This window comes from Prionailurus viverrinus, chromosome E3 (assembly GCF_022837055.1).
Source record: "Prionailurus viverrinus isolate Anna chromosome E3, UM_Priviv_1.0, whole genome shotgun sequence".
Classification (NCBI taxonomy): domain Eukaryota; kingdom Metazoa; phylum Chordata; class Mammalia; order Carnivora; family Felidae; genus Prionailurus; species Prionailurus viverrinus.
In genome coordinates this window covers 11,302,935-11,324,269 of record NC_062576.1, presented here as the reverse complement: position 1 = coordinate 11,324,269, position 21,335 = coordinate 11,302,935, and the positions used below count along the sequence as shown (strand labels likewise).

Sequence of the window (21,335 nt, the reverse complement as noted above, 5' to 3'; positions counted from 1 at the left end):
TACGGTTAGGAAATAGATCCGTGTTCAGCCTAAATCCACATGCTTCGAGGCAAACGTGAAGACAGAGGTATCCTGGTGCGTTGTACTTGAGCTTGTCTGTTAAGTATTCTTATTTTGCATGTTCTAACGTATGTCCCCCTAATCCTTTGCTGTCCTGTCTGTCCCCTAAGTTACTAAGAAAATATCGAAAGATCAAGACATTCAGGTACCCCGTTCTTAATAATATTTGCTTCATTGACGTCATACAAGTTAAACGGCGGAACAGCAGACACTGATTAGCTGCTAGGCGGTCTATGCACTCGCCTGGCTTGGTCCTGTCCCCAGAGACCGGATCCCTGCCGGACCCCGGCGCGGTACCAGTTTGACGACCTGGTGTTGTGCAGGGACGGTTCTAAATCCTCGACCGCGACCAGGTTTGAAGCACTTCCTACAAAATCTTAATTTTGAAGTTTTCCTGCAGCATTACAGAGCTCTGTAACTTAGACACTTTTTTCAGAATACCTGGGTGGCTCAGTCAATTGAGCCACCCCCTCCTGGTTTTGGCTCAGGTCATGATCTCAACGGTGCATGAGTTCGAGCCCCGCGTTGGGCTCTGCGCGGACAGAGTGGAGCCTGCTTGGGATTCTCTCTCTCTTTTTCTTTCTCTCTCTCTCTCTCTCTCTCTCTCTCGCTCTCTCAAAATAAACAAACCGCTTTTTTCAAAAACTCTGAAGACCAGTGAAAAAGTGTCCATTGTCGCGGCACCTGGGTGGCTCAGTCGGTTGAGCGTCCAACTTCGGCTCAGGTCACGATCTCACTGCTTGTGGGTTCAGGCCCCACATCGGGCTCTGTGCTGACAGCTCAGAGCCTGGAGCCTGCTTCCGATTCTGTGTCTCCTTCTCTCTCTGCCACTCCCCCACTCACACTCTGTCCCTCTCTTTCTCAAAAATAAATAAACATTAAAAAATATTGTTTTTAAATACTTAAGGGGCGCCTGGGTGGCTCAGTCAGTTAAGCAGCCAACTTTGGCTCAAGTCATGATCTCATAGTTTGTGGGTTCGAGCCCCGTGTCGGGCTCTTTGCTGACAGCCCAGAGCCTGGAGGAGCCTGCTTCAGATTCTCTGTCTCCCTCTCTCTCTGCCCCTCCCCCACTTGCGTGCTGTCTCTCAAAAATAAATAAACATTAAAAAAATTTTAATACTTAAGAAAAAAATTAACCAAAGAACTGCAAGACTTGTACACTGAAAACTATAAAACGTTGTTTAAAAAATTAAAGGAGATCTAAATAAACGGAAAGATATTCTGTGTTCATGGACTGGAAGACTTCCTTAAGATTGTTACGGAAATTCAGGGAACCCGGAATAGCCAAAACAATCTTGAAAAAGAACCGAGTCAGAAGACCCACATTTCCTGATTTCAAAACCTACTGCAAAAGCTACAGTTATCGACTGTGGTCCTGGCATAAGGTTAGACAGTGGATATTCAGTGGAATAGATTTGAGAGTGCAGAAATAAACCCCTATCTTTATAGCTACTTGGTTTTCAACAAGGGTGCCAAAACAATTCACTGGGGAAAGAATAGTCTTTTCAAAAAAATGGTACTAGAATAACTGGATTTCTACACACAGAAAGATCCACTCGGACCTCTACCTCACACCGTATACGAAAACTAACTCAAAATGGATCAAAGACCTAAACGTAAGAGTTAAAAATTCTCATGCACTTAGAACTCCTAGACGCAGATGGTTGTGACCTTGGATTAGATAATGGTTTCTTAGCTAGAGCAGCCAAAGGAAAAAAATAAATTAAACTTCATTAAAATTAAAAACTTGTACTTCAAAGAACTCTATCAAAAAAGGAAAAAGGCCACCAATGGAATTAGAGGAAATGTTTGCAAGTTATATATCAGATGAGGATATCATATCCAGAATAAGAACTGTTTTAACTGAATGACGAAAATGCAAATTATGCTCTTTAAAATGGAAAACGGGGTGCTGGCTGGCTCAGTCAGTGGAGCATGTGACTCTTGATCACGGGCTTGTGAGTTCAAGCCTCACACTGGGTGTAGAGATTACTTAAAAATAAAATCTTTAGGGGTGCCTAGTTGGCTCAGTCAGTTAAGCGTCTGACTTCGGCTCAGGTCACGATCTCGTGGTGCGTGAATTCGAGCCCCACGTGGGGCTCAGACCCTGGAGCCTGCTTCAGATTCTGTGCCTCCCTCTCTCCCTGCCCCTCCCCCGCTCATGCTCTGTCTCGCTCTCAAAACCATAAATATTTAAAAAAAAAAAGAAAAAAGGCTCTGAAGATCCCGTAGTGAAAAGAGGGGGCACAGAAAAACAGGATATGGAGTTGGTGACTATTGGCACCAGGGAAGGGCACATGGTATTTTGTACCATCTCTGCTTCTGTAGGTTTGAAACTTCTCCAGAGTGCAGGTAAGACCACAAAAGACATAGAGAAAGGGTCATTTGTGTGAATTTTATTTCAAGGAGTTGAAGTGTTTTTCATGTGCATTCCTGCGTGGGTCTCAAACCGTTTGGATGGTTTTAAATGGATTCTTGTTTAGGGAAACCTGGGTGGCTCAGTAGGTTAAGCGTTCAGCTCTTGGTTTCGGCTCAGGTCATGATCTCACAGTTCATGGGTTCCAGCCCCGTGTCGGGCTCTGTGCTGACAGTGCAGAGCCTGCTTGGGATTCTGTCTCCTCCTGTCTGCCCGTTACTCTTGCTGTCTCTGTGTCTCTCAAAATAAATAAATAAACTTAAAAAAATTCTTTTAAATAAAAACCGTACATGGATTCTAGTTTACATTTTGCATTTTGCCCTTTTTAAATCTCTGTATCATTTGCTTCCCTTCCAGACAGCCATCATCCTTCTGGGAGCAGCGACGTAATAGACATGGAATTATCCCTGGAAGGTTAGAAAAGCCACTTTATGCTTTTTTCTTTTTTCTTTTTTTCTTTTTTTTTGGTTTTGTTTTAGTCTACAGTGTTTTGCAAAGAACACAGTCTTTGAAACGCCCATGACGCATGTTTGAAACGAAGGCAGCTTCCTGGCATGCCTTCTTAGAAAACCAGATGAGTCTTGGCCCTAGAATGTGGCTCTGGGAATCTGTCAGTCTCTTCCTTCTCCGACCTGTAAGAGATTCTACATAAAGCACCTGGAGTAGAGGCCGCGTGGCGAGAAAACTTCACATCTGTGTCATTCGTTGCTTTATTCCATTTTCTCTTCTTCAATGGGTATACCAGAATTCTTTTTTTATTAATGTTTATTTATTTTTTGAGAGACAGAGCACGAGCAGGGGAGAGCAGAGAGAGAGGGAGACGCAGAATACGAAGCAGGCTGCAGGCTCTGAACTGTCAGCACAGAGCCCGACGCGGGGCTCCAACTCACGGACTGTGAGATCACGACCTGAGCCGAAGTCGGACGCTCAATTGACTGAGCCACCCAGGCACCCCAGTGTTGTTGTTGTTTTAATGTTTATTTATCTATTTTTGAGAAAGCACAAGCAGGGAGGGTGCAGAGGGGGAGGGAGACAGAGAATCCGAAGCAGGCTGTCCACTGTCAGCACAGAGCCTGATGTGGGGCTTGAACTCACTAACCGTGAGAACGTGACCTGAGCCAAAGTTGGACACTTAACCGACTGAGCCACCCAGGCATCCTTGTGTGGTCTTTTGTTTTTGTTTGTTTATTTTATTTTATTTTATTTTATTTTATTTTTAACATTTATTTATCTTTGAGAGACAGAGAACAAGCAGGGGACGGGCAGAGAGCGGGGGAGACAGAATCCGAAGCAGGCTCTGGGCTCAGAGCTGTCAGCACAGAGCCCGACGTGGGGCTCGAACCCACAAACTGTGAGATCATGACAGATCCTTAACCAACTGAGCCACCCAGGCGCCCCTATTTATTTATTTTCGATGAGGGTCGTACAGAAAGGGAGAGGGAGAATCCCAAGCAGGCGCGGGGCTGGAATCCATGAACCGCAACATTGTGACCTGAGCTGAAATCAAGAGTCGGACACCTTCTGGACTGAGCCACCCAAGCGCCCCTGTGTCATTTTTAATAGCTTCTCTGAGGGGCACCTGGGTGGCTCAGTCAGTTGAGCGTCCGACTTCAGCCCAGGTCATGATCTCACGGTTCGTGAGTTCGAGCCCTGCGTCGGGCTCTGTGCTGACAGCTCAGAGCCTGGAGCCTGCTTCGAATTCTGTGTGTGTGTCTCTCTCTGTCTCTCAAAAAAACACGAATAAACGTTAAAAAATTTTTTTGTAAAAAAAGATAGAGGAAGGCCTACATGGGAATCTGGGTAGAACTAGTATGGAGTGAGAATCAGAGAGATGTCACTGGATGTTGGCCTTTGAAATACTTTGTTTCTGAAGATAACTTTTTTTTAAGTATTTTTTTTTTAGTAATCTCCCCACCCAGCATGGGATTCGAACCCACAACCCCAAGATCAAAAGTTGCATGCTCTACTGCCTGAACCAACCCACACCCCCAAGAGGTTTTTTATTATTATAGTACAGCAGGAAACCCATTTATGACAGACCTGAATTGGTTTGATTTGGGATTTTTTTTTTACCTTTTTAACTGAAGATTCACAGAAAGCTGCAAGAACAGTCAGAGAGGTCTGGTGGGCCTTCACCCGTTTCCCCCCAAGCATTACGCGTTCCATTACCATAGTCCAATATCCAAACAGCTGATTTGTTTTACGTCTTTCTCCTTTCATGAACAATTAATGGAAAGTATTTTTTTTTTAGTGTTTATTTATTTTTTATTATTTTTTTTTTTAATTTTTTTTTTTCAACGTTTATTTATTTTTGGGACAGAGAGAGACAGAGCATGAACGGGGGAGGGGCAGAGAGAGAGGGAGACACAGAATCGGAAACAGGCTCCAGGCTCTGAGCCATCAGCCCAGAGCCTGATGCGGGGCTCGAACTCACGGACCGCGAGATCGTGACCTGGCTGAAGTCGGACGCTTAACCGACTGCGCCACCCAGGCGCCCCAAGTGTTTATTTATTTTTGAGAGAGAGACAAGAGTGCTTTCTTTGATCCCTGTGATTCCTGACAACAAGGAAACGCTATGGCCACAGGAATTCCATTACATGGCCATTCTGCGTCCACTGACGTGGGTAACCGGGTATTGTGTTATAAGATCTGAGAGTTTCTTCTCTCCCCTTAACCCTTATAAGGTTGTCCTTTCTTACCCTGTGATCCCTTTGAAAGTTAAAATTACAGGGGTGCCTGAGTGGCTCAGTCCGTTGAGCGTCCGACTTGGGCTCAGGTCATGATCTCACAGTTCGTGAGTTCGAGCCCCACGTCGGGCTGTGTTCTGACAGCTTGGAGCCTGGAGCCTGCTTCAGATTCTGTCTCTCTGTCTCTCTCTCTCTCTCTCTGGGCCCCTCCCCCGCTCATGCTCTGTCTCTCTCTGTCTCAAAAAAAAAAAAATAAACATTAAAAGAAAATTTTTTTTATTTTAATTAAAAAAATTTTTTTAATCTTTTAGTAAAATAAAAGTAAAGTTAAAATTACCTTCAGGGGTGCCTGGGTGGCTCAGTTAAGCATCCGAGTCTTGATTTTGGCTCAGGTCAGGACCTCATGGTTCATGAGTTCAAGCCCTGCGTCAGGCTCTGCACTGGCAGCACGGAGCCTGCTTGGGATTTTCTCTCTCGCCCTCTCTCTTCCCCGCCCCCACTCGTGCTCTCTCTCTGTCTCTCTTGAAATAAATAAACTTTAAAAATGCTTTCAGGTTTAGGGGCGCCCAGCTGGCTCAGTTGGAAGAGCGTGCGGCCCTTGATCTTGGGGTTGTAAGTTCGAGCCCCACGGTGGATGTAGAGATTACTAAAAAAATAAAAATAAACAAATAAAATTGTTTACAGAAATTACCTTCACGTTTATACCTCTGTGTGTACTAAGTATGACACATGCCTAAAATGCCAGGATAAGCTCCTCTTGGAAGGCGAGATTACATAATAACAGATGTCATTTTAGAAATTTTTTTTTTTTCAAGATTCCACTCTGCTTGTCCCATCAGAAGCGTGTGAGGACCCCGAAGCCGAGGTGAAAATTGAAGGTCAGTTGCCTAAAGCCTTGTCAGAGTGACACATGGCTGAGTGTGGCGTTCATCCATTCCTAAAGGGGTTATTGTGGGGGGGGGGATGGATGGAATATGTGGGGGCGGGGTGTGTATGTGGGGGGTGGAGGTGTGTGTGTGTGTGTGTGTATTTTACGCCATGCACATCAGCACCAGACTGTCCGCCGTCCCCAGTGAGGGAAGAAGGAAGGGGGATGGGCAGGGAGGGGAAGAGGGAAGGGGGATGGGCAGGGAGGGCTGCATTTCCCTCAGAAAACACCCCCACTTCCGTTAGATGGATGAAGAGTTTACAGATAACAACTGATCGGGCCTAGAAGCAGTAAACTCCGTTCAACGGCAAGTATCTCACGGAAGTCAAGTTCGAAGTGTGGTTTTAAACAGATTTATTTTTAAGATCCACCACGTAAGATAATTTTCGTTAAAAGACTTACAAACTGACGTGTAATCTGTTTGGGTTTTGTTCAGATGTCTGTTTCAAAACCACATCCAAGGGGCGCCTGGGCGGCTCAGTCAGTTCAGCATCTGACTCTTGGTTTTGGCTCAGGTCATGATCTCACAGTTTGTGGGTTTGAGCCGCTCTCTCTCTCTCTCTCTCTTTTTCCTTTGCTTGTTTGTTTTGTTTCTTATATTCCACATATGCGTGAGATCATATGGTTTTGTCTTTCTCTGATTGACTTATTTGCTTAGCATTATACTTTCCACATCCATCCATGTTGTGGCAAATGGCAAGGTTTTTTGTTGTTTTTTTTTTTAATTTTTTTATTTTGGGGAGAGCACACGTGGTGGAGGGGCAGAGAGAGGGGGACAGAGGATCTGAAGCAGGCCCTGTGCTGACGGGCTGACGACAGTGAGCCCGATGTGGGGCTCGAACTCCCGAACCACGAGATCATGACCTGAGCCGAAGTCAAGCGCTCAACCGACTGAACCATCCAGGTGCCCCAAGATTTGATTCTTTTCTTTATGGCTGAATAATGTTCCATTGGATATATATATATATATACATCCCTTCGTCTGTGGATAGACACGGGCTGCTCCCATAATTTGGCTATTATAAATAATGCTGCGATAAACATCGGGGTGCACGTATCCCTTTGAATTCGTGTTTTTATGTTTTGGGGGTAAATACCCACTAGTATGATTACTGGATCGTAGGGTAGATCTATTTTTCATTTTTTAAGGACCCTCCACACTGTTTTCCAGAGCGGCCACGCCAGTTTGCACTCCCACCAACAGGGCAAGAGGGTTCCCCTTTCTCCGCATCCTCGCCAACACCCGTTGTTGCTCGTGTTGTTGATTTTAGCCATTCTGACAGGTGTGACGTGTCATCTCGTTGTGGCTTTGATTTGCATTTCCCTGTTGCTGAGTGACACTGAGCATTTTCATGTGTCTGTTGGCCATCCTGATGTCTTCTTTGGAGAAGCGTCTGTCCACGTCTTCTCCCCATTTTTTAATTGGATTATTTGGTTTTTGGGTGTAGAGTTGTATCAGTTCCTTATATATTTTGCATACTTAACGCTTTATTGGATCTGTCATTTGCAAATATCTTCTCCCGTTCAGTAGTTTGCGTTTTAGTTCTGTCGATGATTTCCTTTGCTGTGTAGAAGCTTTTTGTTTTGATGTCGTCCCAACGGTTTACTTTTGCTTAAAAGCAAGATTTCCCTCGCCTCGGGGGACATTTCTAGAGAAATGTTGCTACAGCCGATGTCGGAGAAATTACTACCTTGCTCTCTTCAAGGATTTTTATGGTTTCAGGTCTCACATTTAGGTCTTTAATCCATTTTGAGTTTATTTTTGTGTATGGCGCGAGGCGACCCGGTTTCATTCTTTTGCATGTGGCTGTCCAGTTTTCCCATCACCATTTGTTGGAGAGACTGTCTTTTTCCCCCTCATATATTCTTTCCTCCTTTGTCGGAGATTAATTGACCATATAATTGGGGGTTTAATTCTGAGTTTTCTGTTCTAGTCCATTGATCTATGCGTCTGTTTTAATGCCAGTCCCATACTGTTTTAATTACTACCACTTTGGTTTTTTGTTGTTGTTTTGTTTTTTTTAATTTTTTTTTTAACGTTTATTTATTTTTGAGACAGAGACAGAGCATGCATGGGGGAGGGGCAGAGAGAGAGGGAGACACAGAATCGGAAGCAGGCTCCAGGCTCTGAGCTGTCAGCACAGAGCCCGACGCGGGGCTCGAACTCACGGACCGTGAGATCATGACCTGAACCGAAGTCGGACGCTCAACCGACTGAGCCACCCAGGCGCCCCTAATTACTACCGCTTTGTAATAGAACTTGAAATCTGGAATTGGGATGCCTCCAGCTTTGTTTTTGTTTTTCAAGATTGCTGTCCGAGGTCTTTGGTGGTTCCATACAAATCTTAGGATTGTTTGTTCTAGTTCAGTGAAACATGCTCTTGGTATTTTGGTAGGGATCGCATGGAGTCTGTAGATGGCTGTGGGGAGTATGGCTATTTTAACAATATTTGTTCGTCCAGCCCATAAGCATGGAATGTCTTTCCATTTCTTTGTGTCGTCCTGAATTTCTTTCACTGGTACTTTTTTTTTTTTTTAATTTTTTTTTTTTTTTTTTTACATTTTATTTATTTTTGAGAAACAGAGTGAGACAAAGCGTGAGCAGGGGAGGGGCAGAGAGGGAAGGAGACACAGAATCTGAAGCAGGCTCCAGGCTCTGAGCAAGCAGTCAGCACAGAGCCCGATGCGGGGCTTGAACCCACAAACTGTGAGATCATGACCTGAGCCGAAGTTGGACGCTCAACCGACTGAGCCACCCAGGCGCCCCTTTTCACTGGTACTTTTAATTTTCAGAGTACAGGTCTTTTCACTTCTATAGTTAAGTTTATTCCTAGACATTTTATTGTTTTTGGTGCAGTTGTAAGTGAAATTGTTTTCTTAATTTCACTTTCTGCTGCTCCATTATTAATGCACAGAAATGCAACAGGTTTCTGTATATTGGTTTTGTATCCCGCAACCTTAGTGAATTCCTTCATCCATTCTGGTAGTTTTTTGGTGGAGTCTGTGGGATTTTCTATATATAGTATCATGTCATCTGCAAATAGCGAGAGCTTTATTTCTTCCTTACCAATTTGGATGCCTTGTATTTCTTTACATTATCAAATTGCTTACGTTATCAAATTCTTTACATTATCAAAAAGGGAGTCCTTTTTAATTTAGAGATAATATTACTTCTCATGAAACACCACACGGTCTGGATTGATTTTGCCGCGATTAGGGGAATTTTGAGAGTAAATGAATGTTCCCATCTGGACTTGATTCTTCCATTTGTACTTCATATATTTGAATTCTAAAAATGGTGTCATCGGGTTCATTGTTTTAGGGGGAAAATCCCTCTCATCACTATTTTTTTTTTAAGTTTATTTATTTTATTTTGAGAGAGAGTGTGCGTGCATGAGCGGGGGAAGGGCAGAAAGAGACGGGGTTAGAGAATCCCAAGCAGGCTCCGTGCTGTCAGCTCGAAGCCCAACGCGGGGCTCGATCTCATGAACTGTGAGATCACGACCTGAGCTGAAATCGGGCCCCTTAACCAGCTGAGCCACCCAGGCACCCCTCATCGCTGTTTATAACAGAGAAAAAGCAGGTGTGGCGTAAGTGCCCAGCAGTTAGCGAAAGGGTCGTGGCCATCCGCTGGGGAAAATGCTCATGGGCATTCCGTGAAAGTCAGCTGTCTGGCTCAAGACAAGTTAGAAACAAAACAGAGGGACACTCGAGTCATAATTTACAGTAGGATCTCAATTTTGTTTAGAAAGAAATTTCATATAGAAAGAGAAAACTTAGGCGAAAATACAAAAAGAAAGAAAAAAGAAGCCACGGCCACCAGTATTAGAATTAACGTGATTTTACTTTTCTTCCTTTTGCCTTTACCGTTCCCCCGCCCCGCTCCACCGGAAGCATAGATTCGTTAAGTATTAGGGGGAAAAGTCAGGTCCTGATGGGTTCTGTGTGAAGGGACCACTTCTCTGCAGGGTGTTAACCCTGAAAGCTTTATTGGGAATTGTGTGGTGATGCCGTCAGGATAATTAGACTCGGAGGAGGTGCTTTCCTGTCTGGGGACGATGTCCCTGACCCCCCAGCCAGCAGGGGTAGATGGATTTTCCCTTAGACGGGTAGATGTGTGCGGATTCACTCACACCTGAAGTCAGGGGGGCCTCAGTGGGTTTAAACGTGATATTTACATTGCCCAATTTCAGAGCCATCGTAAGGCCTACGGTACCTCTCATTCTGAGCCATACGGTGTGGGGCTTTTTCCCCTTAAAACCCCACAAAAGGAAACCCTTAAATTACCTTAAATGCTTTTTATTGTGGTGAAACTCACATCACATAAAATTAACCATTTTAGAATAAATGATTCCGTAGCATGTAGTACATTCATGGTGTTGGGCAACCACCACCTCTATCGCGTTCCAGAACATCTCTGTCTCCCCAGAAGGAAACCCTGTACCCATTACCATCCCCCCCCCATTCTCTCCTCCCCCCCGTCACGGTCATCCACCAATCTACTCTCTGTCTCTGGATTTACTTGTTCTACATAGTTCCTACCGGTGGGATTGCACCATGTGTGACCCTTGGGGCCTGGCTTCTTTCACTTAAAATCTCCAAAGTTCAGGGCTGGGTGGCTCCGTTGGTTGAGCATCCAACTTCAGCTCATGTCATGATCTCATGGTCCATGGGTTCAAGCCCCGCATCAGGCTCTGTGCTGACAGCTCTGAGCCCGGAGCCTGCTTCGGATTCTGTGTCTCCCTTCTCTCTGCCCCTCCCCCGCTCATGCTCTGCCTCTCTCTGTCTCAAAAATAAATATTAAAAGCAAATTTTTTTTCAATCATGGTTTATCTGTTCTTCCATTGATGGATGTTTGGGTTGTTGCCTCCCAGTACTTCTAAGAATATAACAGGGATGCCTGGGTGGCTCAGTGGTTAAGCATCTGGCTCTTGATTTCAACTCAGGTCATGATCTCATGGCTCATGAGTTCAAGCCCCATATTGGGCTCTGTGCTGTCAGTATGGAGCCTGCTTGGGATTCTCTCTCCGCCTCTTCCCCGCTCGTTGTCTCTCTCCCTCTCTCCCTTTCTCTCTCAAACATTTAAAAAAAAATATAGCGGAACATGTCAACTCACTATGTCGTACCCCCGAAGCTATTGCGACGTTGTATGTCACATCTCCTTCAATTGAAAAAGGAAACGGGGGGGGGGGGGGGGGTCGCCTGGGTGGCTCAGTTGGTTGAGTGTCCGACTTCAGCTCAGGTCACGATCTCGCGGTCCGTGAGTTCAAGCCCCGCGTCGGGCTCTGGGCTGATGGCTCGGAGCCTGGAGCCTGCTTCCGATTCTGTGTCTCCCTCTCTCTCTGCCCCTCCCCCGTTCATGCTCTGTTTCTCTCTGTCCCAAAAATAAATAAATGTTAAAAAAAATTAATAAAAAAAATAAAAATAAATTTAAAAAAAATAAGAAGAAGAAAAAGGAAACGGGGGAGCCTGGCTGGCTCAGTTGAAAGAGTGTGTAACTCTTGATCTCAGGTTCATGAGTTTGAGCCCCACATTGGGTATAGAGATTTTTTTTAAAGAAATAGCTTTTTTAATTTTTATTTCTTTTCAATGTTTATTTTTGAGGGAGAGAGAAAGAGCGAGCAGGGGAGGGGCAGAGAGAGAGGAAGATACAGACTCTGAAGCAGGCTCCAGGCTCCAAGCTGTCAGCACAGAGCCCAACACAGGGCTCGAACCCACGAACTGAACCATGAGATCATGACCTGAGCTGAAGTTGGACACTTAACCGACTGAGCCACCCAGGCGCCCCTGGGTGAGCACCTTTAAACTAACTTACAGTTGAGCAGTTAACTAAGAAAGACTCGTTTATGTACAGAGATAGTTTTAGGAGAGTTAAGGTTTACACCCATTCGTGAAAATACCATCCATTTATTTGAAATGTGCGGGGCCATCAAAATGGGTTAACTGCCAATTTATGCATTAATTACAATCGGATTTTGATTAGTTTGCAAATCGTGCTTGGTATGTTTTATGACAGATTTTACACGTTGAAGAGTCAGTTTTATCTTTATTTTTAAGTTTATTTGGGTTTTTTAAGTAATCTCCACACCCAGCATGGGGCTCAAACCCATGACCCCAAGATCAAGAATCACACCCCTCCTCTGACAGCCAGCCAGGTGCCCTTGGAGGAGTCAGGTTTAAGGATAAAACATTAGTACTTTATCAGATCATAATGCCTTATCTTCTGACACTGTTTCTTAATTGAGTCTGGTGACCCAAATTAGTTCTGGGCTTTTTGGAGGCTCGACGGCGTAAAGTGCCCTGAAAGATTTTTTGTTTGTGTGTTTGCTTTTTAATTTGAGAGGCGGTGGGGAGGAGGGGGGAGGTGGAGGTGGGGGGCGGGGAGAGGGAGACAGAGAGAGAGAGAAAGAGAGAGAGGGAATCCCAAGCAGGCTCCACATTCAGCATGGAGCCCGACGCAGGGCTCGATCCCACAACCCCGGGATCACGACCTGAGCTGAAATCAAGACTCAGCCGCTCAACTGACTAAGCCACCCAGGCGCCCCGGGAAGGTTTTTCTTACTTCAAGTTGATGATGGAAACTGACAGTAGTTTCAGTAAACTCTTAATGTTCAACCAGGTTGTTAAGGATCGGGCTTTCCAGGACCTACTAGATTTACCAGAAAAATGAGTCATTTTGGGGTCAAGACTTGCAAACTTTGCCACATTTCCTCCCCAAATTCTGTGTTTGAAGCAGCCCTGGAACACTGCAGGACAACCTAATGGCTTTTGTTGACAATGTGGCTTGTGTCCCTTTGAGGTCTTGCTCTTTAGATGCAGAAAACGGTGGGGCGCCTGGTGGCTCAGTTGGTTGAGCGTCTGACTTCAGCTCAGGTCACGATCTCACGGTTCGTGAGTTCAAGCCCCGCATTGGGCTCTATGCTGACAGCTCAGAGCCTGGAGCCTGGTTTGGATTTCGGATTCTGTGTCTCCCTGTCTCTCTTCCTCCCCAGCTTGCTCTCTCTCTCTCTCTCTCTCTCTCTCAAAAAATAACAGTAAAAAAATTAAAATTAAAAAAAAAAAAGCAGAAAGCCAGACGCCAGATGATGGATCGTTCGCAGAACACATGGATCGAGCTTTAAGTTCTCAAGGGACTAGAAAGTTCCTTTACATTTCCCACATGTAACTTCACTTGTGTTTGTCGTTTGACCAGAAAACGTGATAATGTCCACTCTGCTTTTGTTTTTTAACCCTGTCTGAGCCTTTCCTTGACTGCCTGTTAAATCGTTTTTCAGAGGACGTGTGCTTCTTAAATGTCCTCTTGGCCATTTATGTTCTATTTCCCCTCCCTCTCCCCCTCCTTTAAACTGAGTAACAACAAAGAAAATACACGTTTAAACATCCCTTTGAAGTCAAATTATACCAACTGATGCATTAGAGGCTATGAACTAAATAAAAAGTTAGGCTCTTTCCCCTGTGACCTTGACACTGAACTGCAGAGACCCAACTATCAGTTATGCTGTGGCGCCTTGTTATCCTGCAGCTAATTGTTCTCCAGAGCTTTAAAAATCGAATCTGTGCTTCTGACCGAAGTAGCACCTTGGCATTTTTAGAGGAGAATTGACCTAATTTTCTTCGAGTTCTAAATTTCAGTTTCTACTTTTAGGAAGGACAACTGCCTCGGGTATTACACGTTCCGCGGTGGGTGTTGAAGATCTTAACATCGTTCAGGTGACAATTCCAGGTATGGAAGCTTATCTGGCTTTATCATTATTTATTTTCTATGTTTCCTTTTGTTCTATTCTTTTAAATTTTGTTTTGTTTTGTTTTTGAGAGACAGAGACACAGCATGAGCGGGGAAGGGGCAGAGAGAGAGAGGGAGACACAGAATCCAAAGCAGGCTCCAGGCTCTGAGCTGTCAGCACAGAGTCCGACGCAGGGGCTCAAACCCACGAGCTACGAGATCATGACCTGAGCCCAAGTCAGATGCTTAACTGACTGAGCCACTCAGGCACCCTCCTTTTGTTCTGTTTTAACCATTTTGTGACATGGGTTAGTCCCTCAGAGCTGGTACTTATCTATTGATTTATTTATTTATTATATTTTGCTTCACCCTGTCAGCTAAGCAATGACAATTCAGGAATTAAAAATACACTACAGATTGTCACACACTGCATATCTCGCTCATATCAGACATCATCAGGTCTGTTTCTTTTCACAGCCATGCCCTGGAATTACCTGGAAAATACCTGCCAGGGCAGGCAACTCCAACCACCAGCTACCGTTAAATTGGAATTGGCCATAGAGGTGAAATTTATCTGCTGCCTGCCAAGCAATCTCTTCTGAATACATATATGTAAGGTCTATCTGGAGAGATGCGAAAGAATCGAATAACCTAGTTTCTCCAAGGAAAGAAACAGACTGAAGAGAGGGATGGGAGAGAGATGTTTCATTGTACACTATTCTGTGTCTCATGAATTTTGAACCATGTAATTTCTTTCTAATCCTACTACATCTTCTTCCTTTTACTTGTCATATTGCATTGGCTAGGATTGCTAATGTTGAAGAGTAGAGGTGAAAGTGGACATCCCTGTCTTGCACGATGTTGAAAATGTTCTGAACCTAAAGTAGTATGGAGTGTGTTTACATGGAGTTATAATTTGGCAAATTCTCTATCATCTGTAGCATTTCCAAAATGTTTCATTATTGCTAAAACTAAATTGAATGATAAGCCAGGTAAAGTGTTTTTTATCATGTGCCATCAGGCACTTCCTCCAACAGCTTTCATGGGGGTGAATAAATACATCAGTAACCCTTGTTTGCTTGATTGTCTAATTATTTTTAGATAATGAGAAGGACCGATTATCCAGCATTGAAAAGATAAAACAACTAAGAGAACAAGTCAATGACCTCTTTAGTCGAAAATTTGGTAAGTTTTTATATTGTTACGTATCCAAAATGTGTATTTTGAAGTATTTCTTTTTAATTGAATACTTTATCCAAGAAATTGATCTTTCTGGGGGCACCTAGCTGGCTCAGTCATAAGAGCGTGTGACTCTTGATCTGAGGGTCATGAGTTTGAGCCCCATGTGGGGTGTAGAGATTATTAAAAAAAATTTTTTAATAAAATTAAAAAAAATTTTTTTAATATTTTTGAGAGAGAGAGAGAGATAGTGGTTGGCGGAGGGCAGAGAGAGAGGGAGGCACAGAATCTGAAGCAGGCTCCAGGCTCCCAGCTGTCCGCGCAGAGCCCAACGCGGGGCGCTCCAACTCACAAGCCACGAGATCATGACCTGAGCCGAAGTTGGACGCTCAACCGACTGAACCACCCAGGCGCCCCAATATTTTTCCAAAAAGAAATTGATCTTTCTACGAAGGGGTTATGATCAAGATGCGTGTGTATTTTTTCCCAAAGAGCTTTTACACGCACACACGAGTTACGATGATAATAGCTATTTTTGATTTCCTTAGTTCTTACCGTGGCTGAACATTGCTTTTAGCACTCACCTGTGATTAATCACGTACCCTTCACAAACCTTTACTCTCTTTCGGGTGGATGCTATGATTGTGTCTCTTTAACGGAGAGAGGAACCGGATCTGCTTTACGGCCTGTTGCCAGTTTCCCAGTCAGTAAGATTATTCAAGAAGTAGTAATGGCTGATCGCCCGTGTTGGTCACTTGGCGAGAAGGATTTTAACCTCTTGGCAGTAACCCCACGGTCTGGGCAAAAGTAAGTGACCCACTCAAGTAGGCCTTTCGTTGTCTGTCTCATCCCAGGGGAAGCAATTGGGGTAGATTTCCCCGTGAAAGTTCCGTACAGGAAAATCACGTTCAACCCCGGCTGTGTGGTCATCGATGGCATGCCCCCGGGGGTGGTCTTCAAAGCCCCCGGTTACCTGGAAATCAGCTCCATGAGAAGGATCTTGGACGCTGCGGAATTTATCAAGTTCACAGTCATCAGGTGAGTGAGAGCTCCCTGCTTGGCCACGAGAACCAACGTGCGGCTCGCCGTGTGCACAAGGTGGGCCTTTTTCTTTTTACCCCAGGAGGTGGGCGGTGGGTCCCTGAAGCCAAGCTTCTGCGCCAAGCCGCCTCCCCCACTGAGTTTACCGTACTCTGCTCCTGGGAGCCGTGTGTCCATGTCCCTGGTGACGGCGGCGGCCTCCCCCACTGCACCTAGCGTAGTGTTGATGCTCGCCGAAGCCCGTCAACCAGAACTGACCGGGCAAGAGGGGACGGATGACCTCTGTTGCATTCACCGTGTCTCTTTCTCTTCAGACCGCTTCCGGGCCTCGAGCTTAGCAACGGTGAGTATCCCGGGTGGCGAGCAGGGCGTTCCGGCACCCAGCGTGCGGTGCGACGCGTCTCGGCGGGCACTCCTTGGTTCTTGAGACTTGAGCCTTAGAGCAAAGCGTGGTGCTCTCTAGATGCAGTTTCTTTTTTCCCCACTGGCGACCAGGTCCTTTAATTCTGCTGCTCAGCCAGGCATTTCTTCTCCCGCGATGGTTTGGTGCGGCTCACTGGTGCGCCCTCATCCGGGAGCCCTCCAGGGGCTGGTAGGTCGATGCCGAACTAGCCCATCCTAGCCGGTAAATAGGGCCTGCCTGGCCACTACAGCTCCACCCGCCCCGTGATCCCCCACCCAGATCTCCCCACAGTTCAGACCCGAAAGGGGTACCGCCTGGCACAGACAGGGGCTCCCAGGGCCCCCTCAACCTGTTCTGACAGAGCAATGCCCCAGCCACTGTGCGTGGCAAATATCTCCCGTGGAGTCCTTGCACGCAACTTAACACCCTGGAGGGTGAGTAAAGCAGGTGGCGAGCTGTTCTCAAGAGTGCGAGTCACGAGGGAGCCTCCTCGTTTACAGTTTGAAAACAATGAAAACACTCTTGACAAACGCCCGACTGTTATTCCTAAACTCACCTTGTTGCCAAATGAATTTTTTTTTTTTTGGTACGTTTTTGTACCCAGGTTTACGGGGGCATGGTTTACGTGCCGTAAAACTCGCTCGTGTGGAGTGTGCACACGTCAGTGATTTTTAGTAAATTTACAGAGTTGTGCAACCGTCACCACAATCTAACATTAGGACATTCCTGTCACCCCAAAACATTCCTTCTACCCACGTCCCGTCATTTCCCGTTCCCGCCCCCAGCCCCAGGCAACCGCCGAATTGACTTTCTTTCTGTCTCTGCCTTCATTTTCTTAAAGTGAATTTTTAGGCCTGTGTTTTCTCCCAAGTAGAGCTCACCTGCATCGTGGCCAGATTTCTTTAAATTTCAAACAAGTAAGTTCTGTGCGGTCCCGTGGCTATCTATGACCATGGTCTTTTGTGACTCACAGCAGGTAAATCACGCGCCTTCTGTGGCCATCCATGTCTCTGTTATTTCAAAGTTCTCTGGAGACCCAAATGAAAAAAATAGGCATTAAAATGCAAACATACTGCCAGATCCTTCTTGCTTAAACCAGATGTGGCAAACAGGTCCTTGCTGAACTTTACAAAAGATGCCTTTCTTTTGGCTCATGTACCTTTTTTTTTTAACTTTTTTTAAAAGTTTATTTATTTATGAGAGACAGAGAGACAGAGTGTGAGGGGGGAGGGGCAGAGAGAGAGGGAGACACAGAATCCGAAGCAGGCTCCAGGCTGTGAGCTGTCAGCATAGAGCCCAAGCCCAACTTGGGGCTTGAACCCATGAACCATGAGATCATGACCTGAGCCGAGGTCAGACGCTTACTGCGTAAGCCACCCAGGCGCCCCTGGCTCATGGACCTTTTAAAAATGGGAACATGTGGCCAACATTGAAAAGCCGGGGACTTTTGCCAAAAAAAAAAAAAGAAAAGGAAAAAGAAAGCCACAGACTTTTTCATAAAAGTCTATTTCTGGGGGTGGGGGGCACCTGGCTGGCTCAGTGGATGGAGCACGTGACTTACTCTTGGGGTCGTGAGTTCGAGCCTCACCTGTGGTGTAGTTTACTTAGAAATTAAAAAAAAAAAAGTCAATTTCCAAAGTTTCTTTTTTTTTTTTTTTTTTTAAACGTTTATTCATTTTTGAAAGACAGAGACAGAGCATGAGCGGGGAAGGGGCAGAGAGAGGGAGACACAGAACCCAAGGCAGGCTCCAGGCTCCGGGCCATCAGCACAGAGCCCGACGCGGGGCTCAAACTCACAAACTGCAAGATCATGACCTGAGCCGAAGTTGGTCACTTGACTGAGCCACCCAGGCGCCCCGTTTTTTTTTTTTAATTTTTTTTAATGTTTATTTATTTTTGAAATAGAGACAGAGCATGAACAGGGGAGGGTCAGAGAGAGAGGGAGACACAGAATCTGAAGCAGGCTCCAGGCTCTGAGCGGTCAGTACAGAGCCCAACACGGGGCTCGAGCTCACGGACCTTGAGATCATGACCTGAGCCAAAGTCGGAAGCTCAACCGACTGAGCCACCCAGGAGCCCCTCCAAGGTTTCTTTAGAAATCTGAAGATCTGGCCACCGTGGGCCCACGTTCCCTCCAGCGGCAATTCGCTGGAGCGGAGGGTCTGGCCGTCCCTCTCGGCAGGGGTGGGTTAACCATGCCCATCCCCCAGCCACTTTACCCCTGACATTTATCATCATGCTTTTGCAACCATTTTTCATAAAGAGAAAAAGTGAACTATTTCTTGTCTCCGTGTCTCTATCAAAAGTGGGAAAGAGAAAGATAGACCAGGAGGGCCGCGTATTTCAAGAAAAGTGGGAGAGAGCGTATTTCTTCGTGGAAGTGCAGAACATTCCTACGTGTTTAATATGCAAACAGAGCATGTCGGTGTCCAAAGAATACAACCTCCGACGTCACTATCAGACGAACCACAGTAAGCACTACGACCAGTACACGGAGAAGCTGCGTGATGAGAAGCTCCACGAGCTGAAGAAAGGACTCAGGAAGTACCTCCTGGGGTCCTCAGAAATCGCGGGTCCCGAGCAGAAACAGGTGTTTGCGAACGCGAGTCCCGACGAAAACGCTGCCGCGCAGCCCGTAGAAGACGTGGCTGGGAAATTATGGGAGAAGTTACGTGAAAAAATCAAGTCGTTTGTGGCTTATTCCATTGCAATCGACGAGATCACGGACATAAACAACACCACCCAGCTGGCCATATTCATCCGTGGCGTGGACGAGAATTTCGACGCGTCGGAGGAGCTTTTGGATACGGTGCCCATGACGGGTACAAAATCCGGCCACGAGATGTTTCTGCGGGTCGAGAGAAGTCTTAAGAAGTTTCACATAGACTGGTCAAAACTGGTAAGCGTGGCCTCGACCGGCACCCCCGCGATGGTAGACGTGAACGATGGACTGGTCACAAAACTCAAGTCCAAGGTGGCAATGGTTTGCAAGGACTCAGACCTGAAGTCTGTGTGCTGCATCATCCACCCGGAGTCCCTCTGTGCGCAAAAGCTGAAGATGGACCACGTGATGAGCGTGGTGGTGAGCTCCGTGCACTGGATCTGCTCCCGTGGCCTGAACCACAGCGAGTTCACGACTTTGCTGTATGAACTGGAGAGCCAGTACGGCAGCCTGCTGTATTACACCGAGATTAAGTGGCTCAGCCGCGGGCTGGTGCTCAAGAGGTTCTTCGAGTCGCTGGAGGAAATCGATCACTTCATGTCATCCAGAGGGAAGCCCCTACCTCAGCTGAGCTCTCAGGACTGGATCCGAGACTTGGCCTTCTTGGTCGATATGACAACGCATCTGAACACCCTGAACATGTCCCTGCAAGGGCACTCGCAGGTCGTGACGCAGATGTACGACTTGATCCGGGCGTTCCTCGCCAAACTGTGCCTTTGGGAAACTCACCTGGCGAGGAACAACCTGGCCCACTTCCCCACGCTGAGGTCGGTTTCCAGAAACGAGAGCGACGGCCTGAACTACATTCCCAAGATCGTGGAACTAAAGACTGAATTCCAGAAAAGGTTGTCCGACTTCAAACTCTACGAAAGCGAACTGGCCCTGTTCAGCTCCCCCTTCTCGGTGAAGATCGAGAGCGTGCACGAAGCGCTCCAGATGGAGGTCATTGACCTGCAGTGCAACACGGTGCTCAAGACGAAATACGACAAGGTCGGGGTCCCGGAGTTCTGCAAGTACCTGTGGAGCACCTACCCCAAGTACAGGGTCCACTGCGCCAAGATTCTGTCCATGTTCGGGAGCACCTACATTTGCGAACAGCTCTTTTCCATCATGAAACTGAGCAAAACCAAATACTGCTCCCAGCTGAAGGGCCCGCAGTGGGATTCCGTGCTCCACATCGCGACGTGACTTTGAACGCGTCCCCGGCCGCGCGAGCCTGAAATCCCCTCAGCCCAGGGGATCGTGAGGTGAGAACGGAGTTATGAAAGGTCACCGTTTCCTGTTTTTCCCCCACTTTGACTCGGAAATGGAACTTGCCGTATCCCTGTTTGTATGACATTTTATGCTTCACCCATAGTCCAGTAAAAAATCAATACCATTTTCTTGTATTTCTCTGGCGGTCCCCTTCTCTTAACGCCTGGCGGGTTTCACTCGTTCACCAACGCGCCCGACCCCCGCCGGCGTTGAGGCGTTAACGCCGAAGGTTAAATCAGTCAACAGAGAAACAGAGAGAGAGGTGTAGATCATGGAGGGGTATATTTGCACACACATCTGTCTCCCCGCTTGTTACACGGTGCCCCATGTGCTCTAACGGGTTTGCAAGCTTGGGGACAGTCCCCTGGAGACACATTCACATACTCCTGTATGACCTGTCCCTGCCTCCACACCAACCCACAAAGGTAGGACTTACCAATGGAAAACCCCAGAAAACAAATAACACGGGCTTTCAAAGGCTAAGTTATTGGCCAAGCCTAGGCTTGAAAGTTGTCTCTTTTTTTTTTTTTTTTTTGGTAAACTTTATTTGGAGGGGCACCTACCTGGCTGGCTCAGTCATGAGAGCACCCGACTCTTGATCTCCAGGTGGTAAGTCCGAGCCTCGCGTTGGGTGCGAAGATGGCTTTAAAAATAAATAAATACACTTTATTTTGAAATAATTTCTTTTTAAAAAAATTTTTTTTATTTTGGGGGCGCCTGGGTGGCTCAGTCGGTTGAGTGTTTGACTTCGGCTCAGGTCACGATCTTACAGTTTGTGAGTTCGAGACCCGCGTCGGGCTCTGGGCTGACAGCTCAGAGCCTTGGAACCTGCTTCGGATTCTGTGTCTCCCTCTCTCTCTGCCCTTCCCCTGCTAGTGCTCTCTCTCCTTTAAAAAAATAAAAACATTTAAAAATTTTTTTA

The 21,335-nt window shown here is 46.2% G+C and overlaps 1 protein-coding gene across 2 annotated transcripts in view; it reads left to right on the top strand.

The window, feature by feature from the left end:
• GTF2IRD2B (GTF2I repeat domain containing 2B) overlaps positions 1-20,537 on the top strand; it is a 52,268-nt gene extending 31,731 nt beyond the window's left edge. Inside the window, exons 10-16 of one of the 2 annotated variants that reach the window (XM_047838836.1) lie at positions 2,834-2,890; positions 5,979-6,041; positions 13,737-13,814; positions 14,916-14,999; positions 15,848-16,031; positions 16,349-16,377; positions 18,744-20,537. In XM_047838836.1, coding sequence (XP_047694792.1) covers positions 2,834-2,890; positions 5,979-6,041; positions 13,737-13,814; positions 14,916-14,999; positions 15,848-16,031; positions 16,349-16,377; positions 18,744-20,347 — 2,099 coding nt within the window. In that variant the 3' untranslated portion in view covers positions 20,348-20,537. Of the gene's footprint in view, positions 1-2,833; positions 2,891-5,978; positions 6,042-13,736; positions 13,815-14,915; positions 15,000-15,847; positions 16,032-16,116; positions 17,707-18,743 lie in introns of those variants that run through there. The other variant, XM_047838837.1, reaches the window with a different exon arrangement.
• Positions 20,538-21,335: the final 798 nt, after the last annotated feature.